The sequence below is a fragment of the Monopterus albus genome, unplaced genomic scaffold (assembly GCF_001952655.1).
Source record: "Monopterus albus unplaced genomic scaffold, M_albus_1.0 scaffold52.1, whole genome shotgun sequence".
In the NCBI taxonomy this organism is placed as follows: Eukaryota; Metazoa; Chordata; class Actinopteri; order Synbranchiformes; family Synbranchidae; genus Monopterus; species Monopterus albus.
Window position 1 is genome coordinate 3,106,157 of NW_018127932.1, and position 20,827 is coordinate 3,126,983.

A 20,827-nucleotide genomic window follows, 5' to 3' on the forward strand; every position below is an offset into this window, starting at 1 on the left:
TTGGAGAAATACTCGGTGTTCTCTTTACAGACCACAGAGCGAATCGAGCCACTTGAAAATAGACGATCTTCGTTGTTGTACAAAGTGTGTTTGGGAGAGCGTGTGTGTTTATCTATCTATCTAGATAGATGGATATACACACACACATACACATATGGATATAGACAAACGGGTTATGATTTCATTATGGTAATCACGGTTAGTGTATGAAAGCTTTGCTGGAACTTGTAATCTGCAACTTCACCGCTAGATGTCACTAAGTCTCGCACACTGCACCTTTAATTCAATTACATTCTGTAATTGCTGACTTCCTGTTTATCAAATCTAATTAAATTTTATTTGTATAACGCCAAATCACAACAAAAGTCATCTCAGGACACTTTACAAAGTAAGGTCTAGACCTTACTGTTATCAATATTATTACATAGGGAAAACCCAACAAATCCCCCTTGAGCAAGCACTTGGCGACAGTGGGGAGGAAAAACTCCCTTTAACGGAAGAAACCTCCGACAGACCCCGGCTCTTGGTGGGTGGCCTTCTGCCTCGACCGGTTGGGGTGAGTGGATAGAGAAGAGAGAGAAGAAGAAAAGCAACAAGACAAAACAATCAAACACTGATCAGGTCGATGTGGCTGGTGACTGCTCATCAGAGATGTAGAGCTCCAGGGCCAAGGCAACCTGCAGAAAGGTACAGGGAGAGAGAGGACACACTACAGGAGAGAGGAGACACAAAGTTAGTGATGTGTAATGGTGGCATATAGAAGCATAGGGAGAGAGAGGGGAGGAGAGGAGAGGAGAGGAGAGGAGAGGAGAGCTGGTGAAAGAAGACTCACATCACGTGTCTGCCAATCAACAGAGGAGGAGAGTACAGAGACAGTATTAGTAATAGTGTATTGAAACCTTGTATGATGGATGATTTTGTTTTGGGGCATATCTAGACATCATGTAGTTGTACATACATGAATTCTGAATCTATCTATCTATATATCAATAATACTATAACAAGATAGCTTTATTGTAGCAAAACTAATATTTAGCTGGTGTATTTAATATTTACTGATGCATTATTGTTGACATCACATTTAAAGTTGCAGCTGCTAAAGATTGAGCTCATGTTACTTTGTATGCTTAGTCTGACAAATATTTTGTGTTAAGCAGGTGTGCATTTTCAGAAAGTTTCAAGATGAGAACTTTATTGGTTTGCAAAGTTGCCATTTTTACAAAAGCATGAGAAGGAAAGAAACATTTGGAGAGGGCTAACACCATGGTAGAATGTACCATCTTCATCTAAACTGGTCCAGACACACACGAGAAAAAATCAGCATCATGGATCTCAGATTATTTGGGGAATTAGATATCATGTTGTAGATTCAAGCACTCCTATATTTTGTGGGGAACAGAAAGCTGCTCAGCTGAACAACAGCAGATCAAGCAGCCAACAGGGAGGGCCACATGATGCCTGGAGCCATGAAAGATTTTCAGAAGATCAAAGTTATAACAGTCAGCGCTCTGGTAATCCTCAGAGTTGGATCCTGCAAAACACTCCTGTCAGAATGATGGTTATCCTTGTTTTGTGGATAAAAGATGATCTATAGGGGACACTGTGATCCAATATAAATTTCACACACTTTCTCAGACAGGAAAGTAAGTTTTGTAATATTTGTACATGTCAGAGCCCAGCATCAAAAAAATACACTCAGTTATTTAAAAAAAAACTTTTAAAGATGCCTTCCTATAAACAGCAAACCTGAAGTAGTTATATTACAACATACAATCATTCTGGTTACACTGTAATAAATAAAAATGATAATACAGTTCTACAACCACACATCACATTAATCAGCCTACTTCTACTCAGAGGACACTTCTTAAATGGACACCATGATGTCGTTGTTGTCACAACACCATAATTTAGCACTTCGTAGAATGTCACTTTGTTGTTTTACTTGTTAAAAGTCTTTGTTTGTTAGTGTTCAAATCCCATAATTTGTTATCAAGTACTAAACCTGATTCACCATAAATACTAGGCAGGAAAATAAAAATGTAATAACAGATAGATGGTAAAACAAACCTGAAAGAGCATGCTTCACATGAACAAAAACTGGCAATGTAACACCTCAGTCTTTCATGTTTACAAAACCATAAGGTCCTAGCTTACATGCACAACTAAATGCTTTCTGCTTGCAACTCTGCTTGGTGTTAGTCCAGTGAAAACAAAGCCTGCAAGACTATAACTATGTACATCCAAAATCCAAAAGAACGGCAACATACAGACATAACTCAAACTGTTTCCCTTAAACCATTGGCCCTCAATATTTAACTGAAGATAGGAAGGTCGCCGTACTTCACAACCACATTGGTAAGAGGAGAGACACGTAAATAACTGGTATGATTATGAACAGTATTTCCACCTGGGTGTTTATCATTACGTTACAATCAGGAAGAGGATGACATTCAGTTTGTAGTTGTATTTTTAAAAGTTTGAAGAACAATTAAAATAGGAGATAAGTGTGACAACTGTCATTTCCAAAAATCATTCTTCAGTAGACATGGGATCATTAGGAGAGCGGTCCATAGGATCTGTTATCTCGGGAAGAAATGGTTTAGGTTTTCCTAACACGTGTACTGAAAATTTTTATTTTTTTACTGCAATGTTTTGAGGTCTTTTTTAAAGTGCAACAGTACCAAATAAGTTTAGTCGAGTACACTGCCAGTTTATCATGTACCTGCACTGCAGAAAACGCAACAGAGAAAACATGCCGTGCCTGTACACGTCCAGAAAACCCACAACAGTCCCAAACTCCCAGTCCTCCCTGGATTGAGCCCTTTAATTCAGGGAATCTTCAATTGTTCCTCTCCCTCCCCCATAATTCCTAGCAACAGCACTGCAGCTGTTGACATTAACTTCTGCCACCTCCACGTGTGCAAGCTGAGGAGCTGAAAACATGAACCTGCGTCACACTTAAACACACACACCTTGTTTCTACATCAGTGAAACATACTGCTGAATTATGGTCACACTCTCACAGTATGACGTATATCAATAGATCATTACAGGAATCTGTAATGTTACACATAGTTGGTCACCAGTTAATAAAAATAAACACAAAAAGCAGTATCCAAAAACACACCCTGCCAACACAGTTACACATTATTTGTACACATTTGTTCTGCCGTAACACTGGAGTAATGATGCATTGCACTGGCTCACATCTTTTCAAAGTGAACTTCGCATTGCCCTCATACCAAACCGTACTCATTTCCTGTTTGTGTCTGAAATAAACCAGCGCCTACCAAGCAAAAACAAGGGAGTCAGGAAGATTCTATCTGACCAACCAGGAGAAAACAAGTCCTGCTCCGGAGCAGTCAGCGGTTGAGCCGTGACTTTATTGCTATGTGAAAGGAACTAATAAATAGTGCATGCATGAACGCTGCACACATCTGCAGCTAACTGTGTAGAGATGATACTGAGAGGTTTCCTCAAAGTTTGTTCAGAATTCTAAAAGAAGCTTCATTAACAGTGCTCTACAGTGAAGTCAGTGCAACTGTTCTGAACAGGTGTCATGGCTTACTCCAAATTCACAGCAGCAAAAGGTGACAGGAAAACGTTCTTTAGCTTGTTAAGATCAACACTGAAGGCCTAAGTGTAAGAGTGTTGTAACGTCAACTCTGTGCAGCTACTGTGCTTCTTCACTGTGTCGAGCTGATCACAAACTACATCCAAAAGATGGCAGCATTAAGAGCTCAGAGGATTTCACTCTTTTGTTTGATATTATAAACATCTGTCTTCACACTGACCAAAAATTTATATTTTACCTTTATACAGAACCATTGGAAATCAGTGCCACTTTCTAACAAGCTAGCTTTGGTTTACAAATTAGGACTATTAATGGTTAATAAATGATTTACAGTAATAAGCCATTATAGGGAACCAGTTTTTGGTTGCCAGATTGTTTAAAAAAAACAACCCTTTGACCAATCCTCCTGGGGTTTTTTTTCCCCTCTGAGCTTCTATAAAACAGCTGGTAGAACATCTGGACCAGAATCCACTTACTTTCAGTCCTGATATAAAGCGTGAGAAAGTAGAAAAATTTTCTTATTAATAGCTTTTAACTTTGAACTCTTGTTTACCGACATTAATAACTGCTTTATTACCAAAAAATTAGGGATTATGCCTTGCAACCAAGGGTTTCTATTAATGGCTTCTAATTATAAAGCATTAGTAAATCATATATTATCCATTAATAAACCATAAGCTACACCTTACACACCCCTAGAAAGGGAATCCAAAATCTGTGAGGTGAAATTTTACTGTATGCATTACACTTGAGAAAGCCTCGTGAGTGCTGATACTGTCTGAGGTGTGAATAGAGCAACAAGAGCACCTTAAGATGTACTGCAAGTTCTGCTTTAAGGATAAGTGTTTACTGTGTATTTACTAGAACTTCCTTTCTGCCTCAGTGAAGGAGTGGAATGTTACAGAACCATGCAATGCTTAAAAGACACGACAGGCTTGTAAAACTGGCTGTTAAACAAGAATGTAACTGCTTTATAATGTGTATCTGCTGATGTGGAATGAGTCAGGGAACAGCTATAAAAGCACAACACGCATACTGTCAGACTGAGCACCAGCCCTACCACCAAAAACACTGTGACAACTTTGTGCATCACTACATCTTCTAAGCTACTACAGAAATGCAAATACTTTACATTCAAAATACCAAAGAGACCTGATCCTGCTTCCAAACAAACTGAAGGATTTAGAAGTTAGTTTGTGCTCACCTAACACATGCTCATGTTGACAGCACACTTTCTTCTAAATATGTACTGAAGGGCTTGTTTTTGTGAGTATGACTTGCATATTGTATTACTGTACAACTTTGAGGTTTGAATGGAAAAGTGTTCTAAGCTCTACAAAAGAGAACAGAGTCCAGTTCAGTGAACTATTTTAAAACGCTGTTTCTCCACTGTCCTTGCCCACCAGAGTAAACCGTCCTAACTCTACTTCCTGTTCACAAACACATGCAGTGTACAGTACGGGGCGCTCTCTGCTACATCTTGTCATCATATAGTCTTCAATTTTGGGTATTTAGGTCAGTGAGACTGCAGCAGGTTACCATGACAACAAGAATAAACCCGAGGGAGTGCCTACAGTGTTGGCAATGCACAAATACAGAAAACGGTGTAATACTGCGCTCTACTGTGATCAGAAGATTTAGAACACAACTACAACTCCAAGTACACTCAGCTCTGAAAGTGTTAAATAACCTGCAACAATTTGCTTTAAACCAGTTTCTAATCTCAAAAAAGGTGTTTTGGCCCTTGTGGGAATTAATCAAGAGTCAGTATGTAGACACCACAAAATTCCACAGTGTATTTGGGCGACAATCTTAAGATCAGTGTCTATTTAAGCTTGATCATATGCATTTTATCCAGTTTACCCAATTAAATGTTTGATCTTTACAGGAACTGCATAATTTCCATCAATTGAAACATTTAATCAGTCAAATCCGGAGATTTTCACCCATGAGAAACTGTTGGCTTTGATATTAGCTGCAAATTTCCAGATATTTCTGCCTGAGTAACTGGTGCCTACACCATCTGAGCTATTTTCCATCCATGAAAAGTTATCACCTGCCTTTATCTCCACATCCCTAAAGGATTCAATGTTAAAAATGAATGTACTAATAATAAACTGCAAGATCCCTGTTCTGACAAAAACTGGAGCTACGAGGACAAAAAAAACCTGAAAAAGGAGCAAACACATTTATCCACAAAGCATCATTACATCAGATCCTGGTGTAACAGAAAGAAGGGAATGAAATGGAGCACATAAACTTGTCGCTGCCAGTGCCTTTTCCCAGTTGCTATCCTGCTGCACTGTTGCATTATGGGTTATGGATGATGACATTACAGGCGCATACGTGTGTAGTCATCTGTAATCAAGTCCTTGTTTCACACATGACTTGCACAACAGGAAGAGCATGGAAGTTAGCCAAGCTTTGTGATCTGTAGATCTCCTTGTATCCGTACTGTGTCGATAGAGGACAAAGATTTTACTTTGTGATAAAAGTCAAAGAGCTGGTGTCCGTCCACGAATATTCGGAACCTTTGGTGCTCGCAGTGGATCTCAACCTGCCAGGGGGAGGAGGGGAGACAGGAAAGAAGATCAGCTGACAGATCATCCATAACACAAGCTGAGATTAAGCAAAGGACATTTCCAACTCATAATCAGTCCATTAGGAAGCAATGACATTTATACTGAAATATAAACTTCAATAAAAGACAATGAAGATAAGGGACAGTAAAGTGCTTAAAGAAACTGTTTGGAATTTTGAGAAAAATGCTTATCCTCTCTCTTGTAGAGTTTTAGATGAGAATTCTATGTGGTCAACATGAAGTTACAGCCAGTTAGCTTAGCATAAGGACAAGAAACGCGGGAAAACAGCTAGCCTGTGATGATAACCACGTCCATCTACTAGCACCTCTCATTAATACATTACTATACATCCTGAGTGTTTAATGTGTACAATACTTGAAAACAACTAGTTTCCAGTCTTTATGCTAAGTGAAAAAGCAGTTTCACACTGAACAGACATACTGTATAAGAATATCTATCTATCTATCATATCTAAATCTCTGTAAGAAATTCTAATTTAGTCCTTTTTTCGCCCCCTCAGGTCTTATTTTATTCTCAGTCAGCTGAGAAAACAGCTCCCAGGTGATGAAGCGACTGGTGTGAGCATAGAGTGAATGCAGTCAAACTTGAAAACCATAAAACAAGATGCTAAAAAGCTCAGAAGATCCGAGGAGAACTGCAACGACGGGTGATACATCTCTGTGGGTTTATCACTACAAGCAAACTTTCACATTACAGTCACTTGTTAATATAAAAATATGAAGTGGTGCAGCTTTAACTAAAGACAAATGATTTTCAAAGAATTCTGGTGAGAGCTGTGTTTAACTCTGGACTGATACTCGGTATCAGCTGCTGTCTTTAATGTGTTGGCCTGTACCAGACTACTAAAACATCTTCAGGTATTCAAACGAGTGCCTGTCACTTTCACTTACAATCACTGTATCGGCACGCTGAGCCTGAATAAGCCAAACACAAAAACACCACCGTAGCAACGTCTCTGTGTGTGCTATGCACTAAAGAAAACAAACTTGTAGGTGTGATCACACTGACTGAGGCAGAAACAATGCATGCTGCTCTGAACCACAGCACGTCATGTGTCTGTCCACACGCCTATGAATTCACAAGGCAGTTTGTTGGACACAATCTGCACAACAGCTTTAATCTCCAGCCCCCAGCTTTTGGCTGCCTGGTCATGCTCCGACCACAAACAATGACATCATCTTTGAGCTACCACATGGATCACCTCTTAAAAACCAGTTAAAGACGGGAACTGCTGCATTTTCTTCTTATTCGTGTAAATAATAATGATGCACTGTTGTTTCAGTGTACTATGCATCCTTTAAAAGCAATTTAGCACAGAACCTTCTTTCTTTTAGTAGAAATAATTAACTTTCGTGTATCCATTTACACGTACAGTAGATTTTAAATGCCGTTTAACCCACTTTGGACAGAAACACCTGTCATCATGTATTTTTAGCTGAACACCATGTGTTATTCATGTCCACATTCAGAATTATTAGAGCAGAATGACATTAGGAGCCAACACATCCTCAGGTCTTATGAATATTACTCATCATGCATGTGCTCAGCCCTCTGCCTGTACAAACTCATGCAGTAACCAGACCTCTACACAGGATACAGCGTGTATTCATGTCAGATAGATGTGATGTAGTGTGGAAAACCATTTCCTGTTTGTTTCTTATTCCAGTGCTGGATATTGGCAGCATTACTGCAACTTGTTTATCTCTCATACTGCTGGTTGCTTGTAATGTTGACACCAGGAACAATAAAAAAAAAGTTAAAGCAGCAAATTGTAAAACTAAATTACTGTAACATTTTTATGTCTTGGACCTTTTACCGTTCGTCACATAAAAGACTGCACTGTATTGTTGCTAGTGGAGCTACTCTTATTGTTTATTACAGCTTTTCTGCATTCATCATCACAGGCCTTACCTCTGAAAGACCACACCAAGACGGGGCACCTTCTGTGAAGGGTCGAGGTTGACAGTATACATAGTGTCACGTTGCCTTCATACCTCACAGAGCCGGGCTTTACTGTCAGCCCTAATGGCTGCACACGGTCTGCAGCAAAAGCTTTGGACAAGGGCACCTACACCACCTGAAGACGGCTGTGTTCAACAGGAGTCTGTAATATTATGTTGCCACTACTTGTCTCCAGGGTTTCAAAAGGAAAATGAAATCTGGGCGTCAGTGCACTTGATCAGATTATACCTAGTATAAGAGTTCGATATGTTTGGAGCCTGAGAAGAGAAGAGAAGAGGAGCCTGCTGGGTCTCATCTTCATAGTTTTGGCCGTCATTCATCTTGTGTTCAATCAACATGTTACATACCATGGCAAGTGTATAGATATGGAGATGTGGAAACTCCATTCAATAAAACTTTAAAATTTTCTTTAGGGCAAGCAACACAACACCACCTTTAAGACAAAAGTGTCCAGATCACTTATTTCATATGAAAGGAAGTAGCCTACCAGGCATCACTGAGTACATGACTAGACAATGAAATGATGACAAATGAATGATGTAAAAAGCAATCGTTACCCTAAAAGGTTGGTCGGGGATGAAGGGAAAGTAGGCGGTGGATGCCTCCTCCTCTGTCCATTTCCCAGAAACACGGGCGCTGCGCAGAAACTGGCGGTCGGTGAAGCGGACGGTGAGTTTCAGGGCCACGTCGTGTGGAGACTCCTCCTTCTCCGCGTCACGGCCACAGGTCAGACTCACGTCAAAGCTGAGGGAGAAGGAAGGGACCAGAGAACTGAGGAGTGACACAGGCAGCATGGTGTAGCAAGCAGCATTTCAGAGGTGGGCTACGAGTCCAACAGCTAATCCAGGATAAATCAGATGCACAAGTCTGCTTCTGTTGTCTAAGAGCAAATTAATTAATTACAAATATCCCTGCTGTTGCTTCTGGTTTCCATTAACAACCTTGCTGAGATGCAACAAAAGAAACTGTTGTGTATTTTGGAGCAGGTCTGTCAGCCAGGACATTCACATGAACTCTGGCCTGATCACTGTGCCAGCAACAGCCACTGAACACGATGAGATCATGGGGAGACTTCTTCCAAGTTTGACACAAGTTTCCATGTAGGGTAAGGACACAAACAAGTCTGATTCACTGGGTCTTATTTCTTGACCCCTTTTTCCCCTGCTGGTGAGGGAACGCCTTGTTTCTGCTTTCTTAAGGAGCCACCCTTATGTCTGGCTGCACACACATTACTCAGTGTGTCCTGGAGTGGCTGACCAGCCTAAAAACAAAAAAACTCCAAAAGACCACTCAGCAGCAAAAGGAGAACATAAAACTGGCTGTTATAGATAGGCTGAGATAAGGCTAGGCTTCAGAAGGCGTGTTTGCCTGCACTGCTAATTGTTATCTTACCTGTCTGGCTCCAGGTCCACAATCCCCATCACTATGATCTTCTTCCCTGGTCGCATGCCGCCCCGGATGCGCCCGCTGAATGGCACCGTCTGTGCAAAGCACACTGAATTACACACAGGCCGGAGCCAGCATCAAACAAGGTCATTTAGAAATCCGGTAAGCTTGCTTTTATACCAGAATACGTGATAAATCCTCCTTGTCAGGTGAGATGAGGCCGGGGCTCCCCAGCGAGTCATTCAGATGGCCATCCTCCACATTCTTCAACACCTGTGACAAAAGACGCAGGATGCAAACCGTCATTTATCGCTCTGCCAGGTCAACTGGCCTGGCTGAAGTTAAAGACCCAACATGGGGCTGCAGCAGGCCTCTCATTCAGCAGACTAAATACACACAGCGTGGCCTCGCATGCGGCTTCCAACAATGACGAGGTGGCAGCAGACGGGTCATGTTATTACCAGGAATCCCGTCGGGAGCCCCGGGAGATCATAAACTGGCCACATAAGCTCCAAATTGGCAACATTTTACACTGCGTTGTAAATGCGCAAATTCAGAGCAGCGGCTGTGCGGCCTGAGAAAGCGCACACCGCCGACACATTTCAACACATACCTACTGGATTTCTTACTCAGCCACTGATGAAAGAGGAGTCGCCTTGCGCTGTGAATGCGCGGCGCTCCACATTTACAATAAGCGCCGGATAATCGACATAACGGTGCGCTTCAATAAAGCCCACAGGCTGTTGTGCAAAGGCAACAAACGTCAACACCATCTAGACCCACCGTGTTTCCCATGCAGCTTCAAAATACTCACTACTCCGTCCTTTCCCGCTGCCTGCACCGCCATCTTGAGCAGAATAGCATAGGACGCTTATGATCGGAGCAGAGGCAACCCGGCCGGGTAGTGTGGTGTGTCAGCGTCGTGGCACTGACTCAGGAGGTTATTCCTGTTCCTGGAGCTCCACGTCTGACCGACAGCTCCGTCTCCTAACAGGACATCCCTCTGCTCCACTGTCTCTATGAAATGGGTGGATATCTGCTGACGTATGCTTTATAATAATTCCACACTAACAGCTTAATCCCCGTCTGTTGGAGAACACTAATCAGCCCTTCACCTGGTTAGGCAGCCCGTGGGCTATCTTAGGGTTCATTTCTAGATTTGAGCAACAATGCAGAGACTCAACCTTGATTAAATAACTGGTCGTTTAAAGGGCCAGGCTGCTTCTCTCGTGTCATTTATTCAGTTTGAATGTGATGGGACTCTGGCCTCATTGGCCAAAATGTGCACACTCAATAACCTACTTTTGTATGATTAAACAACGTTGGCCTGTGTGGCCACGGCGAGCTACAAACAGACATACATAGACCTGAGCCTGGCACATTAATGGCCTTTCATCGAGTGAAGTGGACTTTCACATTGTCTCCCCCCCCCTTCATTGACTTTTGCACAAAAGCCCCTCTCCCCTCTGTCCATTCCTGTGCACGCAAACCTCCCCTCTCTCTGTCGAAGCTGATTTCGTTTTCACTGATCCATTCTGCCCCGCTGTGGACATTTCAAGGACTTACAAGCTGGGTAGCGTTTCCAAAATCATTTGCACGGTTGGGTGCATTTTACCACAGAAATGCTGTTGGCTGAGTGAAGACTTCAGGTAAAGCTGACAACAAAGTGTTGTTGTCTTCAGATTGAGTTCAGGTATTAAAGCGACCTGGTTTATATGATGAATCTAAGTTGAAGGGTCCTACTACCTGTGTGCTGTAACTTTGAATTAGAAACAACTGGGAGGGAAGAGGAGACCCTAGCCCCATCCATTCGGTTATGTTCAGCACTAGTGCAGACAAACCGGATCGCGAAGAGCACGAACTCAGATGCATAGGAAATCATTTTTTCTGAGAGTTTTCCTGAGGATAATGGGCATAGCATGAGGCCCAGATTCATTTGAGCCAACATAAAGGTACAAAGTTTGTGCATTTATGTACCAATATGGCACAAAATTAAAAAGCTGAATTGTTAAAATGAGTTGAGGTTAATTAATAGTGTGTCAAGTGCAGTAAATGAGCGAATGAGCTGCCTTCCTCATGATGCAGTCTCTTGTTTTGGCTGCCATCTTGTGGTTTCTGTGGGAACTACAACATGATCGCAATAGTTTCAAAAAATAATTTCCACCTACTTGGTTCTTAAATTGGTTCTGATAAGGGAAGAAATGTCCGACGTGTTTGAGCTTTTATAAACACAGAAGAAACACAACCAAGTACAAGCCCTGCTCTGGCAGCAGACGCATAACAATGAAGGTCCTTTGCTAAATGAGGTGACTGCAGGCTATCGGGCACTCCTCCAGCCAGGTTGGTCACACTGCAAAAAAAAAAAAAAACCCGTAAAGACGGGAATCTTCTAAAATATGCAAAACAGTGAAGTACGATAGCTCCCCTTGTTTCACGTCCTTGATTTTTTAGTGTATCAAAATAGTCCAAATTAAACAGAACAGGCCACACAACATTAACACAAACTGAATTCATAATATCCATATTGTAATATGTCTTTAATTAATTGAAATAAGACGCAAGAACCTCGTCACTGCAGATCCAATTAGCCTACATGTTGAAGGTGATATCTTTTGCAGCGGAGAACCACCGTGCACCTCCTACAGCTACAGGTCAGTCCATAAAGGCTTTAGACGAACTCTGTCTAGAACTGGTAGAAAACAGGTGAACAGATAAAAACCCACAACAACCCACTGTTTTGTCATTGCTCTGGTTACAACAGAGTGAACGGGTGCTGTCTTCAGTATTAAAAGTGCCACAGTGCATGATGCGCCCCCTCCCTGCTCCCTCTCTCGCCGCCCCTCCTCGCAGAGACCCAGCCGGCTGTCCGGGCCGCGCTCCTCCCCTCCTCCCTGCTGCCATGGCCGCGGAGGCTGCCGGTCGGGATGATAAGACCGCAGACTGCACCGAGATGGAGGAGCTGGTAAGATGCTGTCGGATAGTTCAGCTCGCTCTATTTGCGTTCCGGATTACTTGTTTCCCCGGCAGCAGGCCTCTCCAGTAACGCGCACGCTGCTGCAGCAAGATGGAAAGAAACTGCAGGATGCACAGTCGCAGCGACTTGATTTTTGTTTTATGACACAATAATCACCCTGACATTTACGTTTAGAAGGAAGGGGTATAGGCTTTATGAGTTCAGTAGCACGGAGAGAAGGGGGAGAAAGGGAGCGCCGTGCACTGCACTGCTGCTCACAACCTGAGTGACGCGCTGATGTGAAAAGCAGAAGTGAAAGTGCAGCAGCTGGTCGCCTGGTGGATGCAGACTTATACATAGCCTGACAGTTGCCATTCTTTATTAGACTGCTCTGGGGAAATGCGTCTCGCTCGCATTGCTTGCTGCTGAATCTGGAGAGATTAGAGCGCGTCTGTCAAGCCCGTTTTCTTCCACTTGGCGGTGACGCAAATTGGCAACAACTTGGCAGGCAAGGTAGGAATTCTCCCTGATCAACAGAGCAGAGCAGAGAACGAATGCGGGCAGGCTTTGTTGGGTTGATTGAGCGGAAAGTGTATATCCAGAAGATTTCTCTTATTATGGGCCGTTACATCAATGGGATGTTGGGTGTTAGAGTGGAACCACAACTTCAGACTCATACATTTTCTAACAATTCTGTATTTGGATTAACCAGCCAAACACTCTAAATGCAAGAAGTCAAAACCAGAAATGATCCGAGCCTAAAGTGGTGTCTTCAGCTGGGTTCATTTGTTCTATTTTATGGCAAGAAACAGTGAAAATCACACTACTTTGCAACTTAAGATGTAATCATCAAATATTTGAGCAAATGTCTACAAAAAGTACAGTTTTAAATATGCAGTTTTGTTTTTGTAACAGAAAGGCCGGCTGTTACAGGCTCCGGTGTGAACTGGGTATTATTCAGAGGTTAACCCAACCTGTTCTTCCACTTTGCATTTACAACACTGAGATGTCGGTGTCAGCTGATGTTCACATGCTCTTTAGTTGTTGTCTTCCGTCTGTGGACTCAAGTCAGTCAAGCTGCTCTTCTTCTTTTCAACCTCTGCCTTTTTCTTCTCCCAGGGTGAGTGTTTGATTAAACTGCTGCTTTATCGCCCATCAAGCTGACAATTACTGTAGACTGGACACCTTTATCTTTTTGAAGCATTATGTCAGACATCATTACTGGGTGATCTAAAACGATCACAACTAAAAAACAACTACGGGTTAATTCATGTAGAATGAGGCCGAGATCTGTCTTGGTGTATGTTTTGTGGATGTAGGCTATAGTGCCAGAGATGAGGCCCACCAAATGCACTAGGTTATGCAATGCAATCTCCCTAATCTCTCTGCTGCAAAATGAGAGATGGTGGATTAAAGGAGGGAGTTAGTTGACTGGGGAAAAGGATTGTTTTATGACCCAAATGCTTTGCTCAACAAGGTGCAAAGAAACCACCAGGAAGGAGCCGGAGAGAGTGGCTTCTTTATGTTGTTGTGACAGAAGTGAGGTTCATTTTGCATTTTTAGGTCAAAGGGGAAACTAGTTTTTCTTCTCATTTGCATTCCTACTAAAGGAGTAAACTGGCTGCCTCCCTCTGTGGTTTGGTGGCTGGGTTACTTCAAAGAATGGTGTGCATGTTCTTTCAGCTGCTTGTAAATTCTTTTCAAGCTGAGATCACAATGACGTTACGCAAAAGCTGCAAGAGTCAATTGTTGTTCAATTGTACCCTGATTTATTGTTTACAGGAAGAATTTACACCAAAGGTTTTATCTAATCAGCGGAACTAAGCAGCAGCTTCCTCTCTGTTGCTGGAGTGTTTTAAGGATGTTGACATTTGTAGACATTTGTGTACTACACTAAACCACCCTTTAATACACATTTTTAGTTGCAGGAGGTGCCTTTTGTGATTCTTGATAACAGTTTCAGTTCATTCAGGCCACTGAAACCGGTTTATTTTGGGCAGTTGACCACAGGGGCTGAGCCAAATGTGTTTGTGGTTAGGTGTCTGGTAAAAACGTTATTAGTGAAAAAGAAGCGAAAGAAGAAAATATCTGGGAAGTTGTTTTGTGCCTTTTTGTAGCTGTGGGATTGAGTTTCCCAGAAGAAATGTTGAGTGACTTTGAAGAGATGCTCTGACACTTGGGTTCCTTAGGCCCATTCAGTAATGGGCTGGTGGAAATGCTCCTGTGATTTACTGTCAGGGGGATACGTGACAGAACATGAGTAAGAAAGAGGAAGACTAGATAACCCTTCTTCATACTTTAGTCATGGCTGTATTACATTGAAACCACTTCAGTGACAGAAGCAAACTGCAGCAGTGTACTGTAGATGCTGCAGTAGAGTAGGGCATGCTGAGGCCTTTATAATTTATTTGATGACAACTTTTCATACAGAACGAGCTGTTACTGTGCTCCTCTGTGCTCCTCTGCAGTGACATGATTTTTCTGGTGTTTGTTTAGGGCACATGGTGAAATTTGGAACTAATCAGTGTGTCTAGATAAAGAAGGTCGTGCAGATTGTACTGACATTTAACAAAGTATCCTCTTTCTTCCACCTGAAGGGGGAGAATATGAAGGCTGATGTGGAGGCTTCTCTGCCTGCTGGACAGGAGGATTTTGCGATCCGGTGCCGAGATGTGTGCCGGTCATTCGGCAAACTGAAGGTCCTCAGCAACCTCAACCTGACGGTACCACAAGGGCACATGTGAGTGGAGCAGACTGACTCAAATCAGTATTCATGGCTGTGATTGTTTCCCTTGGTTGATAAGACTTTTTATCTCTGCTTGCTATTTTTTATATTATAAAAAAACTGCATTTTTGTTTTTAATCAGCAGATCAATTAAGAACTGGAGAAGATTCTACCTTAAAACAGAAAGGAATAGTTGAGAGAAGCAGTAGAAAAGGTTTTGGTTTTCAGCATCTTTTCCTGAATGTAGCACATCATGGAGTCAGCCATCCTGATTTTGGCTTGTTTGACAGTAACTTTCACAGTCTGACTGTGGCTCCACTGGATGTAGTTTAACTCTGTGATGCCGCCTGCAGTCACCGTCTGGTACAATACTTTAAAGCCAAGAAGCTCTACCAGTTATAACAATGTTCTGAGAGCTTTCTTGCATAAAATGTTCATCATTCTGCATTGCAGTTATGGTCTTTTGGGGCCCAGCGGATGTGGAAAGACCACGTTGTTGAAATGCATCGTGGGAACTCTGAAAATCTCACGGGGTCACATCACTGTGTTGGGGAAGCCACCTGCATTTCCTGGCCATGATGTTCCCGGGAGGATGGTCGGATACATGCCACAGGTAAACAGAATGTTTTAAAATGTATCTTTAACACCTTTAAAGCTTTGTGAAAACTGTTATTTATTTCATGTAACAAACCTTGTGATTAGGCCTGTCAGCAGCTTTACTGCTCCGGTTTGGTGCAGAGTATAAACAAACTCATTCCAATATACTCATGTGCTCAAAAATTGGAAAAGCCACAAACCAGTACAAATTCTAGGCCTCTAACGTGACAGGTCATAGTTGTCTGTTAGTCCAAGGATGGTTTTTTATGTTTGGTTTTTCAGAGCTTTAGGCATTTAGTTTTTTTTTTATCAGTCATCCGGTGAACAGAGGAAAAAGAGGAGTTGTCATGTCAGTGTAAATCTGGATAATTGTCAAAGTCCACCCAGCCTTTCACAACACAGTGATGTCTTATGAATGTAAATAATTGCAGTGTGGAAGCCATAGATGTATCAGGGAAGAAAGGGAGGCTCTGCAGCTTATTTACCATCTTATGAGTTTAGTATCTTTGTAGGGTAAAATCATGGCAGACGAACAAGATGAAAAACTGCAATAACTTAAAAGGAGCAATTATCAAATATAAGATTCAAGCCCTACCGCTCCTCTGAGCACTGTGACGTTTGAAAAAAGGCATCCACACACAGAACCTGTTGAAACACGGTGGACTTTGTGTTGCACAGGAGCTGGCGCTGTACAACGAGTTCACCATCAGTGACACCCTGACCTTCTTTGGGCGAATCTATGGCCTGACAGGGAAGGAAACCCAGGTACGCATGGACTTCCTCATCGACTTCCTGGATCTACCTCAGAAGAACAGTCTGGTCCGAAATCTCAGGTAAAACCACATACGATACAACATATGATGAGCTTGATTAATATGTAGTTATGGGCAGTTAGACTAAATGTAGGTCCATATGACTGTGCAGCATACTACTGCATTTACACTGGAGCAACCACACACACAAAGTTTTAAACTGTTCAGCAACTAATAACTGTATACAACCATCGTTTCATGCAACAAGGTCCCTGGATTTAAAAGGAAACCTAACAGCAAATTGTTTGTGCAGCTCGTTGCAGCAGGTGATGTTTTTGTGCTTAGTCCAAATGCAGTACTGCCAGTTTATGAGGTGTTTATGCTTTTACAGCCTTCTGCACATCTGCGTGGACTCTGATAATGAACTAATGTGCGCACACAGATAAACATAATCCACCTCTCCTCCACAATTTTTAAACCCGGTGCTCATAAAGTAAGATGACTCTCTGATAAGGAGACAAGCAAGGTTCAGCTTGTTGTTTACATGTCTAACTGCACTAAATTAACCCAACAAAGCTTCAAACCCATCCAAATCTGACAAAAGCTTAAAACTGTTTCAGTTTCGAAGAAGGTTATTATGTTTGTTCATCCTTATCATATTCTGTGATACTATGGTACTTGTTTTTTTTAAAGCCTTTTAAAATAACAACACACAGAAATTGGTTGTAAGTGCATCAATAAACATTCTACCTCCATAATGTTATAGTATAGGTCAAATCATCCGTCTCACAAGTGCACAATGAAAAATAAAATGTGTGTGTTGCAGTGGGGGCCAGAGGCGCAGAGTTTCTCTTGGAGCAGCTCTGCTTCAGAATCCAGAGCTGCTCATCCTGGACGAACCGACAGTCGGAGTGGACCCTGTGCTCAGGGCTAAGTAGGCAACGTTCACACATGCGCACACACAGTCATACTGTAGCTATTTTTGCTGCTATTGTGCAACATGTCTACAGACTTTGTTTTCATGGTGGCTGTTCTCAGAGTTATGGGATTAGAGTTTCAACATCTCCTCCGCCATTAAAATACTGACCTTTGAACACTTTGTCATGGCAGAATGACCATCCAAGGTTTTTGGTAGTTCTGTTTGTATCCGTTTCTCACTGTGTGTATTTCATTAAGGTTTTGTTTGTTTGTTTCTTTTTAATATCCTGCCCTCTGCAGAGTAATCACTTCATCTTATCAGATCAGCTGGTTGGCAGGAAAGCCTCTTCTGGTGAAGCTGTAAGCTTTATCAGATTTTAGGAAACCTTTGTGCAAGTCAAGCGTTATATAATTTGTGTGTTTTCTTCTGCCTTCTTTCAAGGATTTGGCAGCATCTGGTGGAGATTGTGAAAACGGGGAAAGTCTCTGTCATTATCACCACGCACTACATAGAGGAGGCCAGGCAAGCTAATGTGGTGAGATCATTTTCACGTGCACAAACACACACACAGAGTACCCACATGTGCACACACAATGTTCATAAACACAAAAATATGCATAAAACACATTCACAGTCGAAATCATTCAGGAATACAGCCACATAACACCGGACCACAATAGTTTGACAGGAGAAACAAAAGGTCCGATTGTGTGGGTGTAAACTGAAGAAACCTCCTATAAACCGTGTATAGACGCTCTCTTGTGTCTTTCATTTTATGTTTTACTAACAAAAGAAAAGGTTTGCTTACATTTGTAGTTACTAATTCAAATCTTTTGCTTTGGTGTTCAAAGGGAACGTGTTTCAGTCAGACCTTAACTGAACTATACTTCTGTATTTGTTGTGTAGCGGAACAAAGAAAACGTCCTCTCCCATCTGTTGTTTGTTGATTTGTATCTGCTGTATGCGTGAATCTGAATGTTTGAGAGTTCAATGGATGCATCTGATTCTGTACCAGTCAGTCCACATTTGATGTGAGCACATGAAACTTGCAATTGGTAATCTCCAAGAGTGTGTGTGTGTGTGTGTGTGTGTTGTCACTTTCAGATTTAAACTCTGGCATGTGACCGCATAACTCAAGTTTTTTTTCTCAAACTGCATGAAAACAAGGTCCAAGGTCATTTTACCCTGAACACTGACGCAGCTCTGATTAAAGAAATTCACCACTAAAACCAGTCTAACCACTCAACTAGCTCACAGATATCTCTGTTGAGAGTTAAATGAAAGGAGAGTGAAAGAAGGTCACACCAACTGAAGGGGAATGAGGTGGATTTACTGATTTATTTCTTGGTTACACATTGACAGAATTGTGTCAGGTCAAGTATCACATGGTATAACAATGCATCACCAAGGAATGAACTTGGCTACATGTCAACATACTCTGTCTGGTAGAGTAGGTAGACTTTAATCACATGTCAGCTGTAAACTTTAAGACCTGAAGCGATTGGTAGAATGAGTTTGCTGCTGATTTGAAAACCAGTTACTAGCTTCTCTCTTATGTCCAAAATGTCCTAATGTGATAAAACGTTAATATTAATATTGTACCTCTTGATATGTGGGGAATGGAATATGACTTGTCCATAAATAAACGAGTGGCCGTCAAAAAAAGGATAGTCAACGTTCTGCCAACACTGTTGTTGTAAAAGGGCAAAAATACCTTTTCACCTGTTTTCTCCTTTTTCCTTTCTCCAGGTTGGTCTCATGAGGAACGGCTGTTTGCTGGCTGAAGGTCCTCCAGACGCCGTCATGAAGCAGCACAGTGCGATTGTGAGTACTGGTTGAACCCTAAGTGGACTCCAGGGTTGTTCATGGGACCCAAACAAAAGACAGTTTGACAGTAGTTATTTAGTTTTTCAGTTGTAATATGAAGTAAACCTCAAATGGACTTAAATGACAACTAAATCAGCTTATCACCACCAATGTCGTTTGGGCACATTCGCTGTCACTTAAAATAACCTCAAAGTCAAATCAAGCGATATGATAACATGAAAAATGAAACTGAAAAATGATCTGATTCCTCATTCTGATACAGCTTTATTTGTGAATGACAGAAAATATAGAGAGTTACATAAGTAAGAAGTGAAAAAAGAAGGAACTTCCATCTTTTTAGTAAAATAAATCAAAGAAACAAACAGCGGTTGCACAGTGATATTTCCTGCTTTATGTGAAGACAATGTGAAGCCTCATGATTAAAATAATAGTGTCTAGTCTGGTCCCTGTTCACCTGCATGTTCTTCTGTTGCAGACCCTGGAGCACGCCTTCCTACAGCTGTGTGAGATGTCAGACCAGAGCGACTCCAACCAGGGGTCCAGTCCAGAGGGTAAGCCGTCAGAGAACAGCCAATCATTTGACAGAGGGCAGAACGAGACGCTGCCATTTCTCGGGGTCAGACCAATAGCTGCAGAGGAAGTTCCCAAATATTCAGGTACCCATTTGAAACATATATCACTGGGGTGATATATGTTTCTACTTTATTATTCAGTTACACACAGTATATATTAAGAATCAAATGCTGCTGTTATCTGAAAATACTATTGCATTATCACTAATCCACTTTAATAGTAGAAGTTTATACGCAAACCTTCAGAGTATAAAACATTATCTTAGTAGTCTAAAACATTCTTTTAATATAACTGCTATTACGGAAACTTGGATCAACACTGTAAGGGGAATGGATTTTGACCTTGAAGGCTATGACTTGGTATGCACAAACAGAGAGAATAAGATGGGAGGTGGTGTGGCCTTGTACATAGATAAAAACTTTTGTTATAAGAATGTAGACAAAATGTCTAGGGTAGTAGATAATTTACTCGAATGTGTGACTGTTGAACTACTTTTGGAAAAAAAGAAGAATGTTGTAATAAGCTGTATCTATAGAGCACCTGGAGCCAGCATAGAAAAATGTAATGACTGGATGGAAGAAAATTACTTGACAATAAGTCATAAATTAATGTTCATATGTGGTGACTTTAATATAGATTTGTTGAAGCCCAATAAGCACACAGCAACTGAGGAGTTTATTAACACATTATATAGATGCAGTTTATACCCAAAAATTACAAAACCAAGCAGAGTAACAACCCAGCATGCAACACTAATAGATAATATATTTACTAATGATATTGATAGCAAAATGTCTAGTGGATTACTTATAAATGATATTAGTGATCATTTACCTGTATTTTTGGTTTATGACTGCCAGTATAGAAAAGAAAGGCCAAAAACAAATCTTTTTTATAGGAGGGTGATGAACGAACATGCTGTAAGGAGGCTAAAAGAGGACTTTATGGGGCAA

General features: G+C 41.5%; 2 protein-coding genes across 4 annotated transcripts in view; one reads left to right on the plus strand and one right to left on the minus strand.

Annotated features, from left to right (window-relative positions):
* Positions 1 to 3,103: 3,103 nt before the first annotated feature.
* lgalslb (lectin, galactoside-binding-like b) lies at positions 3,104 to 10,735 on the minus strand. The gene is made up of 5 exons (XM_020601765.1): positions 10,343 to 10,735; positions 9,709 to 9,801; positions 9,535 to 9,623; positions 8,700 to 8,886; positions 3,104 to 6,134 (listed from the first exon to the last, which is right to left on the minus strand). The coding sequence occupies exons 1-5, from the start codon at positions 10,373 to 10,375 to the stop codon at positions 5,991 to 5,993; spliced, it is 546 nt and encodes a 181-aa protein (XP_020457421.1). The 5' UTR covers positions 10,376 to 10,735; the 3' UTR covers positions 3,104 to 5,990.
* A 1,524-nt stretch (positions 10,736 to 12,259) lies between these two features.
* abch1 (ATP-binding cassette, sub-family H, member 1) overlaps positions 12,260 to 20,827 on the plus strand; it is a 21,916-nt gene continuing 13,348 nt past the window's right edge. Inside the window, exons 1-8 of one of the 3 annotated variants that reach the window (XM_020601860.1) lie at positions 12,260 to 12,490; positions 15,079 to 15,221; positions 15,660 to 15,819; positions 16,482 to 16,636; positions 17,382 to 17,489; positions 17,916 to 18,009; positions 19,224 to 19,298; positions 19,777 to 19,957. In XM_020601860.1, the coding sequence (XP_020457516.1) occupies positions 12,332 to 12,490; positions 15,079 to 15,221; positions 15,660 to 15,819; positions 16,482 to 16,636; positions 17,382 to 17,489; positions 17,916 to 18,009; positions 19,224 to 19,298; positions 19,777 to 19,957 (1,075 nt within the window). In that variant the 5' untranslated portion in view covers positions 12,260 to 12,331. The other 2 variants (XM_020601861.1, XM_020601859.1) reach the window with 2 other exon arrangements.